Source organism: Larus michahellis, chromosome 9 (genome assembly GCF_964199755.1).
Source record: "Larus michahellis chromosome 9, bLarMic1.1, whole genome shotgun sequence".
Taxonomy (NCBI): Eukaryota; Metazoa; Chordata; class Aves; order Charadriiformes; family Laridae; genus Larus; species Larus michahellis.
In genome coordinates this window covers 33,603,242-33,630,018 of record NC_133904.1, presented here as the reverse complement: position 1 = coordinate 33,630,018, position 26,777 = coordinate 33,603,242, and the positions used below count along the sequence as shown (strand labels likewise).

The 26,777-nt window shown below is 36.9% G+C and overlaps 1 protein-coding gene across 6 annotated transcripts in view; it reads left to right on the top strand.

Annotated features, from left to right (window-relative positions):
• The window catches only part of PCDH11X (protocadherin 11 X-linked), a 520,173-nt gene that overhangs the window by 57,149 nt on the left and 436,247 nt on the right, over window positions 1–26,777 (top strand). For all 6 annotated transcript variants that reach the window (XM_074602025.1, XM_074602026.1, XM_074602024.1 and 3 more), the window contains one exon: window positions 4,187–4,770. In XM_074602025.1, coding sequence (XP_074458126.1) covers window positions 4,231–4,770 — 540 coding nt within the window. In that variant the 5' untranslated portion in view covers window positions 4,187–4,230. The remainder of the gene's footprint in view (window positions 1–4,186; window positions 4,771–26,777) is intronic.

The window sequence follows — 26,777 nt, the reverse complement described above, 5'->3', positions numbered from 1 at the left end:
AGACATGCGCTGCGATCAAGCAAGCCAAGCGTTTGAAGCCTCTTTGGTATGGAGGGCGATGGCTGAAATACAAATATGGGGAGGCCTGGCAGATTGATTATATCACACTGCCACAAACCCGTCAAGGCAAGCGCTATGTGCTCACAATGGTGGAAGCAACCACTGGATGGCTGGAAACATACCCTGTGCCCCATGCCACTGCCCGGAACACTATCCTGGGCCTTGAAAAGCAAGTCCTGTGGCGACATGGTACCCCAGAGAGAATTGAGTCGGACAACGGGACTCATTTCCGAAACAGCCTCATAGACACCTGGGCCAAAGAGCATGGTATCGAGTGGGTGTATCACATCCCCTATCACGCACCAGCCTCTGGGAAGATAGAACGATACAATGGACTGTTAAAAACTACACTGAGAGCAATGGGTGGTGGGACTTTCAAACACTGGGATACACATTTAGCAAAAGCTACCTGGGGGTAGCTTAACACCAGGGGATCTAACAATCGGGCTGGCCCTGCCCAATCAAAACTTCCACGTACTGTAGAAGGGGATAAAGTCCCTGTAGTGCATATGAAGAATATGCTAGGGAAGACAGTCTGGGTTAGTCCTGCCTCAGGCAAAGGCAAACCCATCCGTGGGATTGCTTTTGCCCAAGGACCTGGGTGCACTTGGTGGGTGATGCGGCAGGATGGGGAAGTCCGATGTGTACCTCATGGGGATCTGATTTTGGGCGAGAATAGCCAATGAATCAGATTGTGTGCTGTTAATTGATAAGTAACACTGTCACTGTATGTCCTCATTGCTATAATTGCTATCAGTTGTACTACAAGTAAGGCACAGGGATGATGGGATAAGAACTGATCTCAGCAGCTGGCGCCCAGCAGTTTCCTCAAGATCTACATCTTCAGCCCACGGACTGCGTGCATGAGCCACACCAGGTGCACCAGTCACAAGCTCCAAAAAATACAGCATGCAACAGACCAGCACCACCCAGCATCTCACCTGCCCTGAGAGACTGTTCTAACAAATGGAGCCCAAAGCCGTGGATTAAAAGAACTCAACGGACACTTTGGAGGGATGACCCATAAACTAAGGGCATTATATGTGTGTATATATATATATAACAGGGGAAAGTGGTGGCAATTCATTGGAACCTGCTGGGCATGGCATAGATGGTATGGAATAAGGGGTGGATAATGTCCTGGTTCCGGTGGGGATAGGGTTAACTTTTCCTGGTATTCCATGCCATGTGAGCCACGCCCACCCTGAGCTGCCGGGGGAGGGGGCAGGAAGTTGCTGCTTAAAAGCGGGCTGGGGCGTCCCGGGTCCGGGTCCGGCCGGTCGGCGAGCGGCGGGGAGCGGCGGTTCCGTAATCGCGTTTGTATATTCCCCTATCCGTGTTGTTGTTGTTGTTTGCCTGTTCCCTTTGCTGTTCTGTTAAACTGCCTTTGTCCCCACCCAAGAGTCTTGCCTTTTCTTACGATCCTTCCTGTATTAGGAAGGCACGTGCGAGCGGCACGTGGTTCTTTGTTGCCATCTGAGGCTAAACCACGACACAGTTAAATCATGCTGACATGGAAAGATGCATCTTGTAGATCTGGTTGGAATGTTCTTTATCTGTTACTTATTCCCAATCAAAAGCAGGTTGCAGAGTTGAATTGGACTAGTAATATTAAGTGTTCCTAGTCTGTTTCACTGCAAAGTGAAATGTTTTAATTTAAATTGTCCTGAAAGTGTTACTTCTGAAAGGCAATAACTAATGGGTGAAGACAATTACTGGTGTGAGTAATTTCTTCAACCGCTGCAACTTGGTCTGCAGGAGTAAATCAATCTATGCTATGACAAGGAGAATAAAATCAGAAAAGGCAGGAAAAAAATTACGTTTTTACCTGCACAATGAAAAGAATGTAGATGAGTTAGTACAGGTATATTTGAAACAGATGCTAAGTTGGTAGGAGCTAAAACTTCATTAATTAAAAAAATCATTTTAAATGGAACTCTTGAACATCTACCTTGTAGAAATGCTATCCTAGATTATCCTAAATTCTGGAAGTGCAGAATTATGTAAAGATTAGGCAAAGCAGCATATTCTATACATGGAGTTCAATAGTCTGTTTTTTTTTCTAAAAGTTCTCAGCTGAAGACTAGGTATGTAGATATCTGTATGTACCTATAAGTCATCCCATTCTATTTCTGTCTTTCTTGAGGTTGTTAACAGTCTTGAGATGAGAATATATCGTTATTCAGAAACTAGGTTGAAAACTACAAAACTTTCCTTTCTTCAGCCCACATTAAATCTGTGTGTCACTTTAAAGGTATTGGTATCTCAGAGTACTTAGCTTATATATGAGCAGACGTCACCAGATTTAAAATTACATGAAATCTCTTATGGTTCATTCTCCAGGAGGTGTATTAAATGTTGTCATGTACCAGACAGGAATATATTGCTGCATAGCCTATTTTTTTTTCTTTTTCTTTTCTTTTTTTTTTTCCCCTAAAATCAAGGAAAGCAAAAGAAATCTCAAGTATCTTAGAAACTAATGACAAGTATCCAAATGGAAAGATTATCTGGCAATATGGTGGGCAGTTTGGGAATTAAGAGAATTACGGATTAACCCTTGTTACCAGGAAAAATCTTTTAGCTTTAGTTCTACATCAAAAACTTTTGATGTTTTGCTGTTTTCCTTCTGTGTTGGAATTTGTGCACTGCTTCTTAGACACATAACCCAAGTTTCAGTGCATTGAGTACTAGTATTTATGTTTACTTCCAAAGATCAAATCAGATCTTTTAATCTTAAAAAAAAAAAAAAAAAAAAAAGGGACTGCTCTATTACTGTCCCTGTGTTAAATGACTTTCCATCCATTGTTGGCTGGAGTTCACCAGACTCCATCTAGATAATAGACATCACACCTCGTGAGGAATAACCCCATGCACCAGTACGGGTTAGGGGGTTGACCTGCTGGAAAGCAGCTCTGTGGAGAAGGACCTGGGAGTTGTAGTGGACAAGTTGCCTGTGAGCCAGCAATGTGCCCTTGTAGTCAAGAAGGCCAGTGGTATCCTGGGGCGTGTTATAAAGGGGTCAGCAGGTCAAGGGAGGTCATCCTCCCCATCTCCTCTGCTCTGGTGAGGCCACATCTGGAGTATTGTGTCCAGTTCTGGGCTACCCAGTTCAAGAAAGACAAGGAACTACTGGAGAGAGTCCAGTGGAGGGCTACAAGGATGATCAAGGGAATGGAGTACCTTTTTTTGAGAAAAGGCTGAGAGACCTGGTCTCTTTAGCCTGGAAAAGACTGAGAGGGGATCTTATCAATGCTTATAAAGATCTAAAGGGTGGGTGTCAGGAGGGTGGGGATGGACTCTTTTCAGTTGAGCCTGGTGACAGGACAAGCGGGAACAGACACACACTGGAACACAGGAAGTTCCATCTCAACATGAGGAAAAACTTTGCTTTGAGGGTGACACAGCACTGGAACAGGTTACCCAGCGAGGTTGTGGAGTCTCCTCTGGAGATATTCAAAAGGCTACCTGGACGCAACCTGCTAGGTGAACCTGCTTTGGCAGGGGAGGTTGGATTAGACATTCTCCAGTGGTCCCTTCCAACCCCTACCATTCTGTGATTCAGTGATAACATTTTCTTGCCAGTTTAAGTTCCTGTATTAAAGATAGCCAGATGTCTTTGCTGTTAACAAATAGTGTATAATTTTGTCAGTGCAAAACTTAAGGGGGGATTAAGACAAGTGTTGTTGGTTTCCTGTCTCTGAGCAAGAGGTATGAAAAGATGTGGTTCTTGGCAGATGGTTGCTTGCAAACTTCTTGCCTACTTTTTTCTTTGTAAACAAAAAAATGGGGACAATGTGGCAGAGGGCTCAAAGGAAGAGATTTTCTTAAGGAGCAAAGGAAAATCTCGTGCTGGAAGTAGGGATTTTTGTATTTATTTGTTGATTCACTCTAATCTAGTTGTAAGATTCTTACCTTAGTGTTTAGTAAACAGTTTTAAGTGAAAAATTGTACAAGAAATTTTATACATTTTATTGTTAAGTCAAATATCACTTTCCTAATAGGGTTTTCAAACAGTTCAGGTTATTTGCTATAGGAAAGGTACTCCTTTAATATCTCTCTCACTTTTAAGAACACAATATTCTGTAAATTTTAAAGAATTTTTCTTTCTCTCTTTACCTTTTTCCAGCTACTCTTGGTGTTCTACACGAATACTCATTAGTCATTCTGGAGATGGACTTGCTGTCTGGAACCTACCTCTTGGCAGTCTTATTAGCCTGTATTGTATATCAATCTGGCGCACAGGAGAAGAATTACACCGTGCGGGAAGAACTGCCTGAAAATGTCCTCATTGGCAATTTGCTCAAGGATCTGAACCTAACGCTCCACCCGGATGTGCCCCTTTCATCACCACTACAGTTCAAGCTTGTGTATAAGACTGGTGATGTACCGTTAGTACGAGTGGAGGAGAACACTGGTGAGATATTCACAACTGCAAACCGCATAGACCGAGAGAAGCTGTGCTCTGGCATCTTTAGTGAGAATCGCTGCTTTTATGAGGTGGAGGTTGCTGTTTTGCCCGATGAAGTTTTCAGACTGGTCAAGATCAGATTCCTAATAGAGGATATAAATGACAATGCCCCGCTCTTCCCCTCAACAGTTATTAACATCTCTATCCCTGAAAACACAGCAATTAATTCTCGCTATTCTGTCCCATCTGCCATTGATCCAGACATTGGTGTGAATGGTATTCAACATTATGAACTCCTTAAGGTGAGTTTCTTACTATTATGTTACTGTCTGTGTTACTGTTTTCCCACAAATGTTGCCAGTCCTCATCAACCCATTAGAAATATGAAGCTACGTACGGCACTAGTGGTACACTGCAGATACCTGTCTGGAAATGTTAATCTATACCTGTGAGTGCATTCTAGTGTATCATATCTTCACTTAGTGGAAAGCTGTTTATGTATGTGTATCTGTGTAATAGTATGATGAAACATGCATGTCTTCATCAGCTCTCCACCAGCATTCAGAGTATTTGTATGCTTTGGCTAACAGTCATCTTGGACCATTAAAGGTGTGTTCTTAGTGCCACCAACATGACAGTGCCAAGCGCAACAATATTTTGCATTGGGTTTATGTCTCCCTCTTGCATGACTGCTAGATTTGGGCAGTAGAACTTAGCCCAGAAGCTGATGTGATGTGATGAGATGCTTATCTCTATACTGATGAGCTATTCCAGAATGAAAAAGAGTTCATTTGTCAAAGCAGCTCTGTAATGTTTGGGTGGGCATAATGTCTGGGCAGGAGAAAGTCCAAGATACGCATGAATACAAGGATAGCAGTGCCAGGGGCCTTTTAAGAGTAGATATTTCATATTTTTGCTGCTTTTACCTTTTCTAGGAAATGGTAGAACTGAAATTAGGGAACAAAAGAATAACGTGTAAACATGTGGTGTGTAAGAATGTGATTGCTAAATAAAGGATTACTTTCATTTCACTTTACTTAAGTAGAGAGTTTAGAACAAGAAAGGAACTTATCCTAAACCTATTGGGTTTTTATGTGGTAAGCTGAAAATCTCAGCAGCCAATCTGACATCCTCATTACTGACTGGAAGAATATAGACTATATAGGCGAGACTTGATTGACCTGATAGCTAATATTCACTGATATCAGTACTTACTAGCAACTTAACAAAAATAAAGCACTGCCTTATTTTAACTCTTTTAAGTTGCTTACAACCCGAAGTAGTTGTGGCTGGTGGTGTGGGTACTAACTAGGAACAAAGACATCAAAATCTCTTTCAGAAAACTGCATCCCACTGGACACTTCTGATTAGCTGCCTAAAAAAAAAATAATAAAATATCAAACCCATCATATCTCAGTGTAGCCTGGGAATATAAAAATTTTCAAGAACTTACTACAAAGTTTGTAGTAAGCTCTTTAAAACTTAAATTCCTAGGTTATACTGAGAGCAGACAGTTCTACATGTGTAGTTTGTTTTATTTAGGTAGCTAAACAGAAGCATCTAGTAAGATGCAGTCTTTTATTTGGCATTTTAAATGAGAATCTGGGGAATGAATAACAGTGTATTAAATAAATAACAGTGGGACTGGAAAATAATAAAAAATCCAGGGCTACAGACAAAATGTGGCAAAATAGAATAGAGAAATGTTGAAATGTTAGTTAATATATCCGAGAGAAATGTGCTGTTATTCTAGGAAAAGAACAAAAATAGGAAACAGCAAATTCAGGAGTCCCTGGGTTTGAGTGAGCAACAGTTCAGATCACCACAATAGCAGGCTTGTTTTGTGAGTTTATTTTTGGATTCAGTGTTCAGAAACATAATGTAACAGATCAGCAGAATGATAGCATATTTGTATCACAGAAGTGGGAGCTCATCTAAAATACCAGCTACAGCTCTGTACCAAAAGTAGTACAGGGCGTAAGGCCTTGTCTAAAGATCTAACGTGAGATGAGATAGTCTGACACAGAGCCAAGTTTCACCGAGAGATGTGCAAATAACTTCAAATACCAATTTTAATTTTTTTTTAAAGTAGGGGGGGGAAAAAAAAAGAAAGCCAATGACATGTTTATTCAGGTGTCTCTGAATACCTTCTTTTGCCACATAAGGGACAGAAAAGTGATGTGGATGAACATACACTGGTACGGACTGAAAGTTCTGAATTCTTGTGGTGTACGTCCTGCAACCAAAATAATTGGTAAAATCACAGCCCTATAGACAGGCCTCTTGAATGAATTAATTGCATTTTTCTCTTGCATGCCTGTTGGTCAGGCATGCAAGAGAAATACTTCTTGAGTTATGGATCCACTGTCTTTAAATAAGCCAGCAATTTCTCATACCTTGGAAAGTATCTGTAAAAACAAGATGCGGTTTATGACAGCCAGACACCGTTTGGAATAGTAATGCCCAGATGTTATTCCATTGGGAGTTTTTACAATGTTAATACCAAAAGTGATCGTATAAGAAGAGGGAGGAAAAAATAGTAGAAATGCAGGATTCTGGTGAGCAGGCAGGGAATGTAGTATATATAAAAATCCATCTGTCACTGGGTAAGGATAGGGAGATGAAAAAGGATGGGAAGAGTGGTGGTGCCTGAGAATTCTTTCTTGGGTAACGCTGAAATACTAGGAGGGAGGGTAGCAGGCACACAAGGATGATGTTACTTGCCTTTTCTCCTAAAACGCTCTTCTCATGTGTTACCCTATGCTGTTTTTTGGGGTATGCTTTGAAGATACTAATGTATTCTGGCTTCTGATGCATGTTGACCTTTTCCTTCCTTTTATAACCAGCATACAGAAAAGTGTGGAAATGGCAGTATGTGAAAATGTCTTACCTTCTGAACATGATGGGTCTAGCAGGGCTAAAATGACAGTGTTGTGGGGAATTTTGGGAAGCACCAGAAATGAAGATGATGGGCAGGGCAGCATGTTTGGAGGATGGCAAAGGAGTGGAAGATGATAAGATATGCAAGTCACTTTGTAGAAGCACAAAGACTGATGCTTTAGTACACGTGCGGCAGCAACGAAATGTGTTGCTTTATTATTTTAAAGACAGTAATAGCAAATTGACAAGCTGTGCAATGAAGAGAAAGTTCTTCAGTTACGTTTCACTTTTTTAAAAAGTTTAGCTAAAATGTGCTTATTTTCTGTGTGAAGCCAGGCTTATTTTGGGAGAAGATTGATTAGACTGGTTAGATTTTTATTCTAAAAAAGAATCAACTTCTCACTACAAATTCAGATGAATGCCTTATAAGTTTTTAACACGGTTTCAGCAACTCTGTATCTGATTTGGGAAGGTAACATTCATGTGTTAGACTATTTCCTCACTTTGTTACACTTAGCTTACTGCCCCTTTCAAAGTATGGGGGAAAAGTTTCCATGTAATTGTTATACTCAGTTTCTTTTGCAAAGGAAATAATTAATGATAAAGTCTTTTAAATCTATGACAGACTTCAATGTTTCTTTAATCTCCTACCTCTTTCTAAAAATCCTTTTAAAACAGAAGAAAACAAAATATCATAAAAAAAGTTATTGTGTTTTGGCTTCAGCATTTCTTGGAAGTTTCATGACACAGGATTTGACTTCTTTAATACAATAGAGCACTTTAATTAGCGCAGAAATTAGCATTCAGGTACTTTTTTTTTGCCTGCCTGCATTTTCTCAAAATGTACCTTAACAGAAAATAACTTCTTTATATGTAAGTGATTCATGGTACTGCAACTTCAAAACTTTCAAGATGTTTGTGATTCAACTAGTGTCTGAAATGTATGAACTGTAAATAGACAACAATTTTAGGTAACCTCTGCATTCTTCTTGTAACACTTAGAAGTATGTGGAGGATAAGTTCTAAGAGACATTCTAAGGAAAGCATTGTTTTTATTTTTACTTTTTTAAAGGAAGATCCAAACTTGTCTTTTGGATAGCTTTTGAATTGTATTTATTGTTTACTTGTTTAGAAAATGAGTTGCAACAGCTAGTGCAATAGCACTAGTAATTGACCAAGAGTTGCTCTGATAGAAGTTTACAAATATTGAATTATTTAAAAGTAGTGTTGCTTTAACATTACATGAAGTTGTTTCCCCCACACCTCCCCTAGAAAAAGGGTTTCCAGGAAACAGTCATGCAAGACATCTTGCTGTTAACACAAATAAATTGTGCATATCATTATAAAAGATCGTGTTTCTCTGCTGAGATGCCCAAAACTGATCATGGATAGGATGACATTAAGGGTTCAAATGGCAAATTGTTATCAGTGTTTACTATGAACAAGTCTAGGGAGGAAGGATCTAATTAGATATGATTTAAAAATAAATGAAAAAGCATTTAGAATGAGAAATAGCTCCCAGTCTAGATTAGGCAGAAAGATGTCATAATACTGATAGTAGGAGGTGGTAGAAGGGACAGTAAGGCAGATAGGGAAGTAGTTCAGAGAAAAAAATGTCCAGATGGAAAAGCAAGGATTTTGTCTCAGTTGAGATAACTACTTAAAGTATAAACTGGGAATGATAGGGAAAAAGAGAGATGGGCATTCATAAACAGGAGTAGTATGTAAAACCAGCAGGATGCAAGAGCAAATTTTAAATTGAAATGTTAATAGTCACTGATTTCTGATATAGGACGAATCTACAAACACTGCTGTTGGGGTTTAACCCTGGTAGGCCACAGGTTTTTGTTCACCTCATCAGGACATTCACCTTACTTCTGTACTGGTGTAAAAAGTACATTGTATCTGGCAATACCACCACACTGTTAAAAATACTTACATGCTGTTGTTGATTACACTATTTCATAGAACCATAAAATGTGTTGGGTTGGAAGGGATCTCTAAAGGCCATCTAGTCCAACCCCCCTGCAGTAAGCAGGGACATCTTCAACTAGATCAGGTTGCTCAGAGCCTCATCAAGCCTGGCCTTGAATGTCTCCAGGGATGGGGCCTCCACCACCTCTGTGGGCAACCTGTTCCAGTGCCTCACCACCCTCAGTGTAAAGAACTTCTTTCTAATGTCTCATCTAAATGTCTAATCTAAACCTACCCTGCTCTAGTTTAGAACCATTGCCCCTCATCCTATCACTACATACCTTTGCAAACAGCCCCTCCCCAGCTTTCTTATAGGCCCCCTTCAGGGACTGGAAGGCCGCTATAAGGTCTCCCCAGAGCCTTCTCTTCTCCAGGCTGAACAACCCCAACTCTCTCAGCCTGTCTTTGTAGGAGAGGTACTCCAGCCCTCGGATCATCTTTGTGGCCCTCCTCTGGACCCACTCCAACAGGTCCATGTCCTTCTTGTCCAGCTCTGGAGCCCTCAGCACACAGTACTCCAGGTGGGGTCTCACCAGAGCAGAGTAGAGAGGGAGAATCACCTCTCTGGATCTGCTGGCCACATTTCTTTTGATGCAGCACAGGATGTGATTGGCCTTCTGGGCTGCAAGCTCATGTCCAGCTTTTCATTGATGAGTATCCCCAAGTCCTTTTCTGTAGGGCTGCTCTCTATCACAACGCCCCCCAGCCTGTATTGATAATGAGGGTTGTCCCAGCCAAATACAAATGTCAGTACATTGAGTGAGTGAGTACACAAATGTACTCAGTACTTTTGTATTTGAATTCAAGGCAATCTAATATTTAGTGTAACCTGATTAATATTCTTAGACTTCACGGATGTCACAGGCCTCTGCTTTGACTATGAAGATTTTAGTGTGAAGCATTTCTTCTCTTAGATGTTAAAAAGGGGAGCTGTTTCAGAGCAGGTTTTGAATAGAATTCTAGCTCAGAGCACTGTAATGGAGAGTCACATGCATACTTCCAAAGGGATTCATATAAGTGCACGTCTTAAATTCTTTTTATTGATTGCTTAGCATTTCTTGTCAACTAGGTATACCATATACACTAGATGTTGCATAGGTGCAACAATACCATTAACAGTGGACTGGAGTGAATGCGTAATTCTGCTTTTACGGGAGCAGAGCATTTTCATCTGTGAGCTAATCCTGTGTGCTAATACACTGTTGCTTTAATCTGTTGCAGTCTGGGGGGAAATTAGATTGCTGTTATTGTTATAGTTCCATTACTCTTACCTATTACAGTAATTTTCCTGTATTTACTTATCAGAAACAGCTGGTGCATTTCTTCTAGAATAATATAATAATCTTTTTTGTAGCTGTCAGTTCATACCTCTGTAATCTGACAAAATAGATTGTTACTCAGTCTCACAACACGTCAGTCTTGCTTCTGATGAGGAGAGTTACCTCTTGCTACTGTAGATCACTTCTTGTGAAGTCTTTTAATAGAAATTTTCCCATTCTTTCTGATACAGTTTATCAATTCTATGACCAATGGAGATCACAAATCATCATATTTCAAGCACGCTCTTGTGACTAGCTTATTTCTGAGCCTCACCGTAGTTCTGAATTGAGTAACTAATGTCACTGTTTCTGAAAATCAAGAATGGAAAGAGATGTGTTTTATGTAAAATGAAAGCTAGGAAGGTACTTAACTGAAAATTGTAGAGTGAGACTAGATTTATAGTTAAATGAGAACCAGAAAGTCAGATTAAAGAAATCCATTGTTGGTAATCATATCGTAAGCAGTGATACAAATTTGATAGTCAAAAACACTAACAGTGGAGAATGACAAACAAAACTTTTCTATGACCTGTTTGTGTTTTAATGTTGCACCAATACTGAATGGTTTAGTACATAGAGAGAAAGGAAGAAAGCATGGTTAACATCCCTGCATACTCAGTGCACTGTGACACAGACATGCATTTTCTTAACACAGGTGTTCACTAGATCATCTTCACTGTCCCAAGCATCAGCTGCTTGAACCTTTCATTTCTGTGCTGCTTTTATGCTTTCATTCCTTTAACTGGAAGCTGCAGCAGCTACCCTCACTTACTCTTAAATGATGCTTGAATGAGGGAGCATCCCACAGCTAATCATACTGAAATTAATGTGGATGATTCTTCTGTGTAGGCTTCAGCAGCGTGAGAGGACAATGAAGTGGTATATATGCCCTTTAAATAGGTCATAGAAAACAGGATGCCTGGGGTGGTTGTTAGCAACACCTGCCTTTTGTGAAAAAACTGCCAAGATAGAGCTTTTTCTACAAATGCAAAAACGCTTATTGTCAGGTTTTACTGAATATTGCAGTTAGACACTAATAAGATTAGGTAAATTCCAACTTCATTACTCTCCAGTTAACAAAAATCCTTTGTAAATGTATGGTAGCTCACTAGTAGGAAAGTTTCTTTGCACTTTCTGATTTCTTTTTTTTTTATTAGCAACTCTTTGTAGTAATTGTATAAGGGGCATATGGCTGAATTGTAAAAGGTGGCTATTCAAGATCCCAAGAATTTTCATTTTACAGACTTATATATACTCAGGAAAAGACATGATTCAGGTAGGAAATTTCTTGACTTCCTGATAAGACAATGACAATAACTTTTCAGTATTTCTTTCTTGTCGTTGGAGAAAGGCTAATTGGTCAGTGATATTTCAAGATTAACTGACACTAAAAAAAAATAAATAATTGCATGCATATTGATGTTCCAGGCAACCACAGTACTTAAGTATTTCAATCTAAAACTGAGAAATAATGGGTTTTGACAGTGCTTTTATATACAAGGTGAAAAGAAGATGCATGTTAAAGTTTTTCAGTGTTGCTTTTTTTGTTTGTTTATTTGTGGTTTTTTTTTCTCATCTCACTGACATGTGACTTATACTAGGATTTTGAGTTTCTGCTCGGATGGAAGGGTGGCTTGTTTTTCGTACTTCACAGTCCCTTAATTGAATTAGCATAGGGATTTCATTCAGCATAACTTTGCAGGACGGGTCACATTCCATCTTCATTGTAATAACTCATATGGATTATTCTTCATATATTTCCGGAACAGCACTGTGTTTTCTTTCCATTTTATGTGCTAGTATAGATGGGGAAGGTAATGGATTTAGGGAGGTCAAAAATAGATTTAGGGATTTTTTTTTTTTGCTCTGGAGTCGCACTGCAGTCAACCTCTAAGGTCATTCTCTAGTGCCCGTAATTTAATAAATATGGAGAATTGGACATGTTGTCTTCCTAAGGTAACTTTTAGGTGCCCTTTAAAGAGAGAGGTTTTCTAGGACAGACAAGCTCTTTTGATGGTGCTGAGTACACTTTTTTTTTTTTCCTTTTTCTCCGAAGTCCACTGTGGCAGTGGGGAATAGGTCAGAACTGAAACATCTTTCCCTTTCTCTGTTACTGTTAGAAGATCAGTGTATTGGCTTAATGTTATAACATAGCTTCAGTTTTTTCACTTGGGCGTTCCCTCCTTGTCCTTTCCACTGAGATGTGGATAATTACCACCTGAAGTGACAAGAATTTCAGCAATCCCTTGAAGATTTACAAATATGACTTGTTGAGATGGCCAACTTCACAAATAGATGTTGTTTGTAAAACTTGCCTTATTTCCTTGAATAAACGTTTGTAGCCATTGAAGTGCCAATGCATATTTCTGTTAAATCTTGATGCACCTACCTTCCAAGTAATTCAGGAATTTTTTTTGTTCTGTTTCTTTTATTCTACTCATAAAGTAGTAATGTGGCGCACAACAGGGCTAGATTTGAAAGTTTGTCTTCAGCTGTAGGTAAGTTTTTAATTGTAAATAAAAAGGCTCAATTGTTTGAAAGATTCAGCCTCGTAGAGTCTAAAACTATTCACAAATATTTTAACACTTCCCACCAATTATGTGGTTTACTTAATGTTGTCCTTAGAAACTTTATGTAGAGTTTCAGATGCTGACTCTGTAAAGGTCTTGTTGGGTAAAGAGCCTTTTTGTTCCAGAAACCTGAGATCAGTTAGTTTCAGGTAAAGTAATAATTTTGACACAACAGTTTTAAAGTTAACTTGATAAGTAAGTGTCCTTTCCCTTAGAAATCAGTTCCTGAAAAGTAAATGTATTTTCATAAGTGAATGGTTTTCCTTTCACTCAGGCCGTTGTCTGATAGGTATGATGAGGCCTGAAATAGCTTTATTTCTGAACTTGTTTTATGCAACAATCCCCTCCCCTGCAATTTCTGTCTTGTTTTTACATGTGTGCCAACCTAACTTACCCTGCACAACTTTTACCCCAGTACTTTCCCATAAAAGAAACCTGTAGTGAGCCTATCCGATGAAGATTTAGGTGTACACAGCAAGTATTTGATAAATGCTTTAAGTGACTTAGGACAAGATATATATAGCATTATATTATATTATATAACCCCTTATGTTGCTCTTGGGAGAAGAGAGGGGAAAAAAATCTTGTAAAAGTTCTTAATGTTAAATAAATCCTAGTATCACAGTTGCGCAGAATTTTCTTGTTACCAGTTTCGTTATGATATGAAAGATCTGTTGAAGTACTGAGGAATAGTTAAATGAACGGAATAGACAGTTTTTAGTTTAGGTGAAAAGTAATTGGCTCCTTACCACCATTTCTCTTGTCTAGGTCAGGTAGTTTTGGGATCATGGATAATGTGACATGAGCTGAAATAAGCTATAAAATGAGATACAGAACCTTCAGGGATGCTTATGAGATGAAATTCTGAAAACTTTGAGATTTTGAAAAGCTGCTCTGCAAATATATGAAAAGGACAAATAACTTCCTTTTGATCTTATTTTCTATTAATAATTGCAGGAGAACTTGGTGGACTGGGAGATAAATTATAAATATTTGTAGCTACAATTGTTACTGCTTACACTTGTTCCTTGGACCTCTAGCGAAATATATTTGTGTCTTACTGTTTTCCAATTACCTAACTTCAGGAGCATAAGAAATTAAAAAAAAAACCAAAAAAAACAAACAGTTCTTCTCTTTACACAGCTTCCTTACCTCAAAATCTCTCTACATCATCTTTGCATCATTTTCATTATTTTGTGATAATAGTTCAACATCCACCTTCTTACAAAGCCCCCCCTCCTGTTTGTCCATTTTTCTTACTATATGAAATATTGAAGTATATAGTCCTAATGAGAAGGTTTTGTAGTAGAATAAAAATATTGCTCAGTAGTAATTTGTTGCAGAGATCTGGACAGATAAGTAGCCATCTATGAACATTGTTTTGAAAAAGTCACTGTGTCTTATTTTTGAAGGAGAAAATACTGATTTGCGTTCTTACAGCTGTGAATTAGATCTCTAAGTAGATAAAACTCCACTACAACTGGTGGTAGTGAGTCAAGGTAATTGCTTCTTGTTGGTTGATACAAGGCTCCTTTAGGGTGGTTTATGGCATTATTTCTGTAAAACTGTCAGGTTCCATTATCCTGACATCCCTTTGGGGGATTGAGTGAAGACTGAAGGAGAAAGTCTTGCTTCCAGGCATGGTAAGTTCAGTGAGTTAGGGTGAGGGACAAGTTGGTGTATCTTTTTGCATTCAAGGCTCTGATTTTCACACTAGCTGTCATGAAACAGTAATATATAACTTAGCATGTCTCTGTGTGGGAAGGATGATAGACTCAAGCTGGAAGGCACAAATCTGTCAAATGGAGATCTTCACTTCATCTCTCTTCTATGAATATTATCTTTTGCTGATGTCCAGACAGATCAGTATGCTAGTTAACATAGATGTGGTAATGCTTTCTGAGCATAATAGACTAAGGATTTGTTTACATAGTCATCTTGAAGCCAAATACATAGACAACACTTAGAAATTAACATTTTCCCAAAATACATTAAGTAAAAACTTAAGTTTCATTTATATGGAAAGAAATTGCCAATTACACAATCTATAACACTCTCAACAGTAAATGCCAATAAAAGCAGTAACAAAACCCCAATGTATCTTAATAAAATTGTAATTTGGTTTGCGTATATGCATGGTATTGGAAATGCGAATATGCAATGTCAAGCAAAGTTACAAAAAATATATCTTATTCTTAAGCAGTTACATTGGAATATCCTCATGTGAATTTGTGTGTTTACGCATACAATGGCGATGTAATGCACCTCTGAGGAAAATTTATAGAAAAATATTCAATATCATATTCAAAATCAGTAAACTTGTATTTCACGTTCAACTAACTTTTCCAAACTTAATTTTTGCTTTTATGACGACTTTAATAATCCTTCCAGGTTGCCAAAATTTCTAATGTTGGTAATACCTGAACTGACTACAGGTGTAAAATATATAGCAGGAATAGTGTTTTCCGTTTGTGTGTTACCAAGTTTTAAAGTAACCTCACTGAGGTTATTAACTGAAAGTTCATTAACTGAACTTTCTGAAGGTCTTTGAAGATTTCATGTCAGCAACAGTACATTGAAAACTTCTTCTTGCCCTTTTCTGTAGGTTTAGGTGCTGATGGTAGTTACCTGTACAACAGTTTTGTTTTGTTTTGTTTTTCTCATGTGCTTATTTGGTTTGGGATAGCTACTTGGAGGAAAGAAACAAATCAGCATTACAAGCTCAAAATAAGTCTAACTTAAGAGAATTTGAGACATGTAAGCATTTATAAAGCATGCGAATGTAGACAGTTAAAAATATTTCAAAAAGTGCTGAAGGGTCATTGAAGATGAGATTTTTTTTTTTCCACCAGTTAATTGCAAAAATTAATGGCTAATCATTTTATAAGCACAGACAAACAATAAAATTCTCAAGGACGATCTCTCTGAAAGTTAAAACTGAAGCTGTGATTGAGTTTATAGGCCCCCTTCCTGGTGGGCTATATTTAAAAACTTATGTAACTAAAAAATTCTAAATTGAAATTTTTTTTTTTGCAGCTATCATTAGCTTTCCTCATGACAATCTAACATTGAAATTCAGTCTTGGAAAATCAATATCTTCACAGTTTGAAATGAAATAAATTTATCAGTGCTTTTAAGGAATAAATGCTTTTATCAATTATAAAAGCAGCTCCTGATCGTTGTTTAAGCCATATGTACAGTTTTTAAAATCGGAAAAATCTGAGAGCTTTATGCAGGAAAGAATGCCAAATTTGCCACTGAAGTACTCAGGTGAAGAGGATGACATCAGTGCATGCATTTCTAAGGTATAAAGATGTTCTTGATGCCTTACAGTGTAATGAAAAGTGCAAGGATAGAGAAGAGTGAGGAATTCAGCAAATAGCTGCTAAGTTTTCATGACTCGATGATGATCTTCAGGCAACTCGCAAGAGTTTCAGGGGCCTCAGATTTCATTACGTGTTCCCCTTTGAGATTGTTTTTATACTTCCCTAACCTGTGTGTTGTTCCAACAGGGTGGCAGTTGTTTGCTGTGAGTTGTGGAGCTCTGACACAATAAGTTGTTAGCAATTTTTTTTAAATGTTAACAGATGCATGTTGTGCCACAGTAGGTTACTGTGTTTTTCACTGGTGAGTCTGGGAATCCCATGCAGTCATCAGCTGACACTTCATAAATGTCTGTCTTTCCTGCTGCATTTACTAGTAGGTTCTTAAACAGATAACTGCTTAATACATCATTGCTGGTGTAGTATTTATAACTTTTATCAATAGCTGTTTAGTTTTTTTTGGAGCTACCAAATACAGCTAGCAGGACACACACTGATCTTGCAGCGATCCAGTGAGTGGTGTATAAGCCTGTTCTTGACTCTGTGATAAGTCACCTGATTTCTTTGTGTCTCTCTTTTCTGTGCTCTTGAAAATTCATCTGTCCTACCTGCTTTGCACATATCAGAGCCCCCCAAAATACTTGGGGATCAAATAATGGCCTCCAGGTTTCTGACTGTTGTCTTTCCCCAAATCTGATAGGAGAGAACAGTGCTAACAAATTACCTCTTCTGGGAAATTTCTCAGATGCAGTAGAAGAAATAATTGTGGCTAGACTATATATATATTTAGCAATTTTTTTATATGGGACATCTTGTAATCTGGCAGGTTGCTAACAGTGCACTTAGGACAAATTATACTGCACCCATAATCTTTACTATTGTCTCAAAATCTACAATATTTTAAAGACTTCATATTTTGTATGTCAAAAAGGAAAGAGGAAGGAGCCTTTTCAAAATACCCTGAGAATTTACTGCCATTATGCTGGTACATTATTTTTATATATTCAGTGTCAGTATCTATGAATAAAGATGTTTCTCTTTGGCCCCTATTTAATCTTTAAATAATGACCTGAATTTCAAACCATTTATTTATTAATTATGCTAGTGAAATTGACTTCTGTTTTCATCACCAATGTATCCAACAGGATTTTTAACGGTGAGGATTTTTTAATTTGTGAGGATTATTTTATTCTGCTTCTTTCAGTTGTTGTAATGGATGCAATAATACAAATTTTACTTGCATTTTTGATGTCTATCATGATAAACCTTGTATTTTGGGTATCTATTGTGAGAAACTTTGGATTAGGTTTCCAGCAGACTGCATGCAAATCCAAAAACTATTCCAATTACTATTACTAAAAATTTCAAGTTATTAATGAATAGTTCTTTTTCACATGCACATGAGACAATAAAAAAAAAATACTACTTTCAAAATGTTCAGGAAAGAAAACATAAAGGTGAATAATAATACAAAACTTTCCGATTTTTCTTTTGTCTAACTCACTTTTCTATGACCTTTGTTTTTGGGAGGGATGAAGATTTCCAATTTTTAAGATACATTTTGAAAATAGGAGAGGTAGTTTCAGTTTTTCCTGGTTTTAGTTGTCATAAAACACACAATTAAAACATTAAAGAAGCTTTCACAATAATAATGTGTTCTTGATTTTAATTTTACTTTCACCTTTCTAATATTGGATCTTAGTGATAGAGATTTAAAGAATCCTAGCTGGTTTCGCTCCCAGCTACGCTCTATGTAATATTTTCCTTCATTTCAAGAGGAAGTACAGGGAGGAGAAAAAGGTAAGTCCAAAATTCTATTCTTTTAGCTATCAAAAATTACATTTAAGTCGCGTGTCAACCATGGATCCTGGCGCTTGACTGCATTAGTATGGTTATTTTTATTCCTGAAAGAAAGGTTTATTACAAAGTAATTTATATTCCCTAGCCCAGAAATATAATTGGTCTGAACACTGAAGTCCCGTAGAGCTTTTGAAGCTGGGACGTGTAGCAAAGAGCATTTCAGACAATTTTAAAGAAACGAAAAGAAACATTGGTAAAAGGAATGAATTCTGAGTCATCAGCTGTCAGTATTGAAATGCATTTTTCTCACATTGTGCTATAATTGCTGGCTCTATTAATGTGATGTGCATTATTGCTTTGGTTATTGCTGATGTTCCAAAGTCAAATAATTGTAATTTTTTCTCTTTGTATTATCAAGCAAATTGACATTTTCTGGTTAGTTTCCCCTCCACACACACCTTTTCCTTTTGAGTCAGGATGTTCCTCTGTGCTTTTCAGAATGGGATATTATATGGTTTTCTCACTTTGAGATTACTTTTATAATGCTGGGGTTAAAATGAAGAGCAAATTTTCATCCTCACTTCCATTAGGGACTTTTCAAACCTGTGTGTTGTAGCACACTTAGAGGTATAAACAAAATAGTAGCTTCTGGTTTGTTCCCTGTCCTGTTTCCCATGTAACCTCAATAATAGTGTTCTGGCAGTTATATATTAGTATTTTCCATTGGTGAATTGACTTTTGTATGGAAAGCCAACACAAGGTGTGAGTACTATAGTTTGAAAGCCAGTCTTACAAATAGACCATAGAACTTTCCTGCTTTCCATCAGTGTTGCACACCTTTTATTGTTTCAAATAAATGAAATATTCATCCAAGATGAATATCTGAGATACTTGATATGCTTGTAAAATACCAGAATGTGAATCAGTTACTTGAAGTTTAGAGATCACCTAGTTCTCTGTAAGATTTTACACTAATTTTATGGTTTTTAACTTATGAAGTAGTCCAGTACTTCTCTCTTAGTCACAAAAAAATTGTAAGTTGAATAATTTAAACCTTGAACTGCCAGCATCATCCAGAGCTCTTGGCAATTATGTTGAATACCTAACTGGACCTTTGACAAAGTTAAAAGGAAAAAATTGTTAGTGTGTGTGTTAATGTCTGCTTCTGATGTTTTTATTTTTTTAGTATTCAGATTTTGAAGTGCGCTATCTTAAGACTTTATGACTTCTGCTGTACAGCTTCACATACGAATCTTATCTGGACTTTTGTCTTTTCAGTCTTTCTTGTTTCTTATTTTAAAGTCCCAAATAGTTATCTCTGCCAGCTCAATGGCAGCAATGGACAGCAACAGAATCTATTTTGTTTCTGTGGTGACTTTTGCTTTCAAGGTTGCTAGTGAGGGTGGGGTCCTAGAAGGCACAAAAAAGTGTGTGCATTTCAATCATAATGAAGGGAAAAAAAACCCCATACAGAATTGTTCAAAGAGTCTGAATAAAAAAAATAGAAAGGACACAAACCGTTCCATTGGTTGGTCTTCTAGTAGTGTGGTATATGGGTGGCAGGGTGGTTATTTACAATGTTTATGACTTCTATAAAAGATCGGTTTTCTTATCATTCTTTCTACTAACTTTTGGAGAGAATAAATGAGCAATCTGATAATTATTTTTTTTTTTTGTTATCTAGAGCAGTGCTGTATGAGAAATAGTGGTGTCTTTCTTTCAAACTGCCTAAGCAGTTTTTAAAAAAGGTACAATTGACTTGAAATCCTATTCTTATTTTGTAATTGTATCTAAACCAGTAGTATTTGTGCTTTTGTGTTGTTTTCTGTAACGCATCTATTCTGTACTCTGGTGATGTGATCTTTGAGGATCACTGAACTGTGAGACTTGGCTCATTGTGGTTTTGTTGCTAGCCTGCAGAGTAGTTGTGAATGAGTCACTTCTGCTTTCTGTGCCTCAGTTTCCATACAGTTAAGTGAGGTGAATGATAATGACTTGACCTGAGAATGCCCTTACTGGATGAAAATGAGTTTTATCTGATCTTGTATCCTGTCTCTAACACTTAGGAGAGGCTCTAAGAACAACACAAGCATATTTTTCCAAGCTATGCCTGAGCTGTGAGCCTGGACAAGGCTCACAGATTTCTTGTCCAGAAGTGGCGGTTCTGATATTCTTATCTGTATTTTTTTGTAAGTGCAGTTTCTCCAGTTGGGTTTTGAACCTAATTTGTAAAAATGTGTGAATTGTAAAATTTTGAGCTTTGGGAATATAGGCAAAGACTTAGAAACTGTATCATGCGACGAGCGCTTATTTTTTGTTTGCATCAGTCCACTGATGACATTCTTAAACTATGAAAACAGCCCTGTCCTTGAAATGTGTTCGACATTCAACGATGAAGGAATTAAACTTTATTATTTTACTTAAAAAGGTATGTAGTTTTTCATAGGCTCATGGAGGCGATCAGAAACTGTGCAAAGGCATTTTTCACAAATAAGCATGCACATATTGTTGGATTAAATAGAAATAAAATTAATTTGGTCCGTATTGGAAATGTATATATGCTTGAGCTATGACGAGAAGTAAAGGCCAAGAGATATAAGCACATTTTATTCTAGTATGCAATGGCAGAAAACTTTGTACTACTCAAGGATAAGGTTTTCTCCTAATTTTTCGTATGCTAAGGACCTGGAAGAATAGTCAAGGCTCTTTAAGAAGTGAATTTACTGTTGTGGAATTAAAATCCGGGGGTTTTAGATGCTTCCATATTAAAGATTGGCTTTGATAGTAACTTGAAAATTATTTGATGTGTGAGCGTATAATTCAGTGTTCCATTCGGTTGAAAATATCTCTCCCAGGCTTGAAACCTTTCACAGTAAGTAATGTGCATATTGGGGTTGTATGTGTGTGTAGAAATCATATCTAACATTCATGGGGCTAGAAGAAATGGTAAAACCACCAGTCTCACTGCCATTGTAATGTTCAGATAATATTAGAAGGGTTCTTATAAAGAGTGAAGTCTTTCTGAAACTATTTTGAATATTGGATTGAAGTGCAACTACATTATTTGTCACAGCGTAGCATGTGCTACAGGCTACTGAGTTTCATGAGCAAAGTAACAAAGAAAATTGCTTTTTGTTACTCATTGCCTCTAACAAAGACCTGACTAATTTATGTGCACTGGATTTTTTTTTTCTCCTCTTTTTTTTTTTTTCTTTGTATACTAGTGGGTGGAACAAGTTTATCCATCGGAAAAGGTTTTAAGGCGGTAACTTACATTGTGATGATTGGAAATTTCTGACGTGGTTTGCGTTTGAAATACTCAGTATCACTGTAAATCAAAAGATACAAGCTCATGCTATAGTGTTGTGTGCTACCTGGCTCTGAAATCACTGAAAACTAAAGACTTACGTTAATATGCATATTACGGTGGAATGATTGGTTGGCTTTTCCTGCTGGGCAGCTGTTGGAACTAATCAGATTGTCCCTAAGAGCATAATAAGGAAAAACTTTAACAATGCTTAGCCCTCTTGGAAGCTCTGTCATTTCAGCTGTCGTACTCACTTCCACTAATCTAGTCTAGGCTTTGCCGTTTTGTTACAAGACATAATGCTGAATTTCAAAACAGATTTCATTTAATTTTACATTTTAACAATGGGTTCTTCCAGATATATCCACAGTAGGCTGCTTCTTATAGTAACAGTAAAGTTAATTGAGGGTGGAAGAGTTTTGACTCTGTAGGTAGAATGCATAACAAATGTAGCAACTAATCTTATTGTGTCACTTCAGGATTTTGAGATGGTGCTCTAAATTGTGGATTCATGTAACAACTGAAAAGAATTTTTCTGTAGTGAGCAATGCTGCAGATTTCTATGAACAAATTGACTCAATCCTTTATTGAAGAGTACTTTGCCGTATTTCAGTATCTGTGAATTTGATGTCTAATGACAGATGTAGTAGTTGGTAGAATGTCCTAGGCACATTTTAAAAATAGTAATGTGCCTAACAAAAATTTTGAATTCAAATTCAACTGTTCATTTAACACACTGCTACATAAATGAAAGAAATTGAATTCTTGTTCATAGCTTTATACCATAATGTGCAAGAATGCTGACAATACATTAACATTAAACCCTTTAAAATAAAGAAATAGAAATTAAGTAAGTAAAAATCAAGGTATACGCTAAGTCCTTGTATCTAAGTTAAAAATTGTTTAAGGAGTGTTTAAGTTTGTTTGAGGTGTGTTTCCTTTTCCATGATGATAGTCAGTTTCCCAGTTGGTGGATGTAAGGTAACATTTTTGCTGGATTTTAGGTTGATGTAATAGGTTTGGGTTGGTAGATTTAGTTGTTTACATCCCACTTTTAGAATATGAATGCTGAACTTCTCATTGAATTATTTGGAGCATATATTATCATCCCTAGGGAGTGCTTTCTTACAACCATTTTCCTAGTTCTAACCTGTATGCAGCTGAGAGATGCTGTCTTTGTTAGCAAGTGTCTGAAAGCAAGATTAATTCTATGGGCATCGTGATGGTTCTCTAACCTGAGGTTATTATCTTAGTGGAGTGGTTATGAAGAATCTAGGGAAGGTTCTCTGGTTTTGTTTGCCACATTGACACCTTGATGTTGACATCATGTTGGCTGTTGATTATTTTCCACTAAGGAAGAGGTCACAAATCCAGTTTCTGCGTGTGTATTGCAAAATGTTATTGTACCACAAATAGCATGTGTACTGTTATTTGGAAACATCTGCCTTAGGACAGTGATTGAATTAACGTCAGGAAAGAACTTTGAATGGATCCAGACCTGGGAAAGCTTGCTTTTTCTCTGACTTGGATTACACGAGTTGTTACTGGGCAGAAATTACTTTAACTATCTTTGCTTAATTTTTTTTTTTTCTGGAATAGTACAGTTTGTGTGGGTCAGTCATATTGCTAAATAACACTTCAGCTATTTTGTTTATTCTGCTGTTAGCTTTCCTGTGGAGATCCACCCCATCATTCACTTCACTACTAAGATTAACCACTCTATGCAGTTTTTCCCATGAATTGTGGGAGAGCTTGTCTCAGCCACAGAGGATAGGTAGCTCACAATTGGAGGATACATGTTACCTGGTGGGAGAATCTAGATCTTTGCAACAGGAGATGGATATTCTATTTACCTTCTGAAGCTGGTATTCTTCATGCTTAAATGTTGGCTTATTGTGTTTGTTTCTGTGTGTTTTTCACATTTTTTCCTGTTGAAGGAAAACCTCCTGCTCATTAACCAAAATTTATACCGTATATTGAAGACTGAACTGCTATTAGAGAATATAAACAGTAAAAAAAAAAACTGAGCAGAAAAGCTGGAATGGAATGATGAGTGTTTGGTTTTCCCCTGTAAACATGCCATTCTAATATTCTTAACTTTATTTTCTGTCGTGCAAATCAATTTCATCACTGTTTGTAAATCTGAGAAATGGCAATTAGAGTAAAACTGGAATTTTATTTTTGTTTTTAGAAAGGAACATATTCTTGAGTATAACTACTTACAAAAGTACATATCAGTTATGCTTTTAAAAATTTTTTGATCCCAAACAACTCACAGGGAAGCTGTTTTTAGGACTATAACTTGTTAACTAGAAGGTCATGACAGTTTATATACTAGAATTTTCAATACAAACAGGTAGCATGAGATTTCTTTTTAAAAGTGACTTTCAGAGATGTTACTGCCTTGCAGTAGAGAAATGTTTTTTTCTTTTTTGTCTTGCTTTTGTTCTACTGATTCAGATAAATAGCAGTCAGTAACACAGGAGGAATAAGTAGACAAGTTGTCTTCCTGATAAATCTAGCACCAGAGAATACATTTTTGGTTTATTCTCTGATCAATGTGGTGAAAAGACTTTTATTTAATAAGTTTTAGAATTCAGTCTTTCTGGAACTATTTTTCGTACTTACTGTCACTCTGTACATCTTTTCAGCAACTCTCTCTGATTTATTACTCTGGAATTGCAGTATTATTTATTATCTTCTAATGTGTAGTATGTCTTGTGCTTTTACAGTTTAATATGATAGTTCCACTGTTATTTTCTCAGATTAATACAAAAAGGATAAGTTTTCATTATTTGGAAAAGCATAGCTTCATTTCTTTCAAAAGCAAACATGATCCTGTAGTAGTTAAATGTCCCACATAAACTTCCTCTTCTTTTGAGTTTTACAAAACCCTACAAAGAGTGGAGGTCTTGAGAAAGGCTTACTATCATGTTCTTTTCAGCAGTATTTGTGATGGGCCTACAATTCCTAAAGTCTGTTTGTGAAAGCTGGGGTAATTCTACTCAAAATTAAAGGAGTGAACTCTATTATATTAGTGTTTCTTATTCTATTATATTTTTGCCCATGAGTTGTGAATTTTCTGCATTAAGGCTGTATATTTTTTAATGTCAAAATTCATAGAACAGCAATACATGCACACTAAAGTATGGTCTCCGCATGTGAAAGAATGTCCTTGTGATATAAGTCCAGAGAACGTGTTATCTTATTCATTTATTTTCTTTGTGTTTCTGGATGCTAGGATACCCGAAGACAGTGGGTTGAGTGTGTGTGAGATACTCATGCCATTCAGATGAAGGTTTTGTCAACGTTTTTTCCTGAAAGTGTAAACATAAATGGAAGATATAGTGGTTCTGCTCACAGCTGAACTTCAGTTTAAAAAGACCTCACATCAAATAAGATAATCTTGCTAAATAACCTCTTGGAAAAAACTACAGCATCAGAGTTTAGGATATGGATTTGTCTTAATGAAGATGCCATGTATTTAAAGAAATCATGCACTTCAGCTGAAATTTTTGGTGTGTTTTTGTAAAAGGGAATGAGATAATAACAATACACGAATTTAATGAACCTAGGTTTGCAAATATTTGTACTCCTTTTTAACAAAGGACAAAGCTTTTCTGTCTCTTGCTTTTTGTTTTACCATTTGTCATGAGCCAAATCCATATGTGTCCATCACCCCCAGTTCCCAGTGAAATTACTGGAAGCTGAGGATACTGGACAGTCTGCTCTTCATGGTAAAGGAATTTTCAGCAATGTCTCAGTTGTCTCTATTTTCTTGTATACAAGTGTCTGTCAGTTTTGATCTCCTTCTGCCTGAAAGTACTGATCTGGTTATAGAGCACATAGTGAATAGGAGGGCATTACAGGTCCACACTGCACCAACGTACCCAGTCAGCATTCATCTGAGAGCTCCAAAATGTGCGATTGGGATCCTAAGATACCTTGTTTGGCTTGTCAAAGCAAAATGAGGTTGTGATTTAGGAGCTGTTCCGCACAGCAATACAGAACTGTTAGCTGTTACCTCCAAGACTACAGTAATACATTAGAGAATTACATCTCTAAAATATCTATTCATTTATTTCTCTTTTTTTAGAGATACTCTGTTCTGTTGCTGTTCTCAACTAGGAAATTGAGCAAATATGTAATTGTCACACATACATAATGTGAATATCAAAATTCACTTATTGAATATATTGCTGCCTAATATAAATACTAATTTTTTTTCTTCATTATATATCTATAGTGTGACTCCAAAGAGAACGTACTGAAATCAGGTGTCTGGAGCTTTATCTAACTGTGGAAATGTGGGAATTCAGAGCAAAGCTCAAACACATTTAGTACCTTAATCTGAACACCTTCAGGTGTGTGGAAAATGTAGTTTCCTGTTCAATATGTCTGTGAATATTTTTGAATAACTATAATGGAGGAGATTAAGAGGTGTTACTTCCCTAATTGCCTTACCTGCAGTTGTTGACCTTTGTTCTTTTGGGAAGAGTGTCTATAAATGAAAGTACTTTTGTTTAAAGTTTAAAATTTTAAAGTTTAGTTTCTGAAGTTTGAAGTTATAAAGTTTAGTTTAAAACATGATTGGTAGTTCAGAAGTGCCTGCCTCTTTCAGAGAAGCTACAAACCTTGTACGAATGACAAAATGTCTCTGTACTTCAATTTTCTATCGTTAGATAGTGGTACAATTGTTTAAATAGCAGGAGTATTGTGAAGATAAATTCCTTAAAGTTTGTGATGCAGCTGCATGTTTTGTTGAAATACGTAATTGTATGTCTACAGTACATGGTATGTCTACAGCACATTGTGCAAGACTAGTCAAGTGACACCTGAGTTCCTGCTGCCACTTTTTTGTAAGCAATTATCTTGGTAATTTTATATCATGTTAATACAGTAATGTTGATACACTACTACTCCTACGCTAGTTTGTAGAGCCATATGAAGTGAATTTTTATAAAAAGAAAAGTTTTGTGTCTTTGTTTTGTTTGTTGGTTTGGCTTGTTTCTTTGTGTTTTTTTTTAATTGTAACTCATGATTCAAAAGAGAAGTTAAACTTCATTAAAAAAAGTTTGAAAGAACATTTCACATACTGAAGATATAATATGGGAAGAGAGTTACTCTTGAACTGGT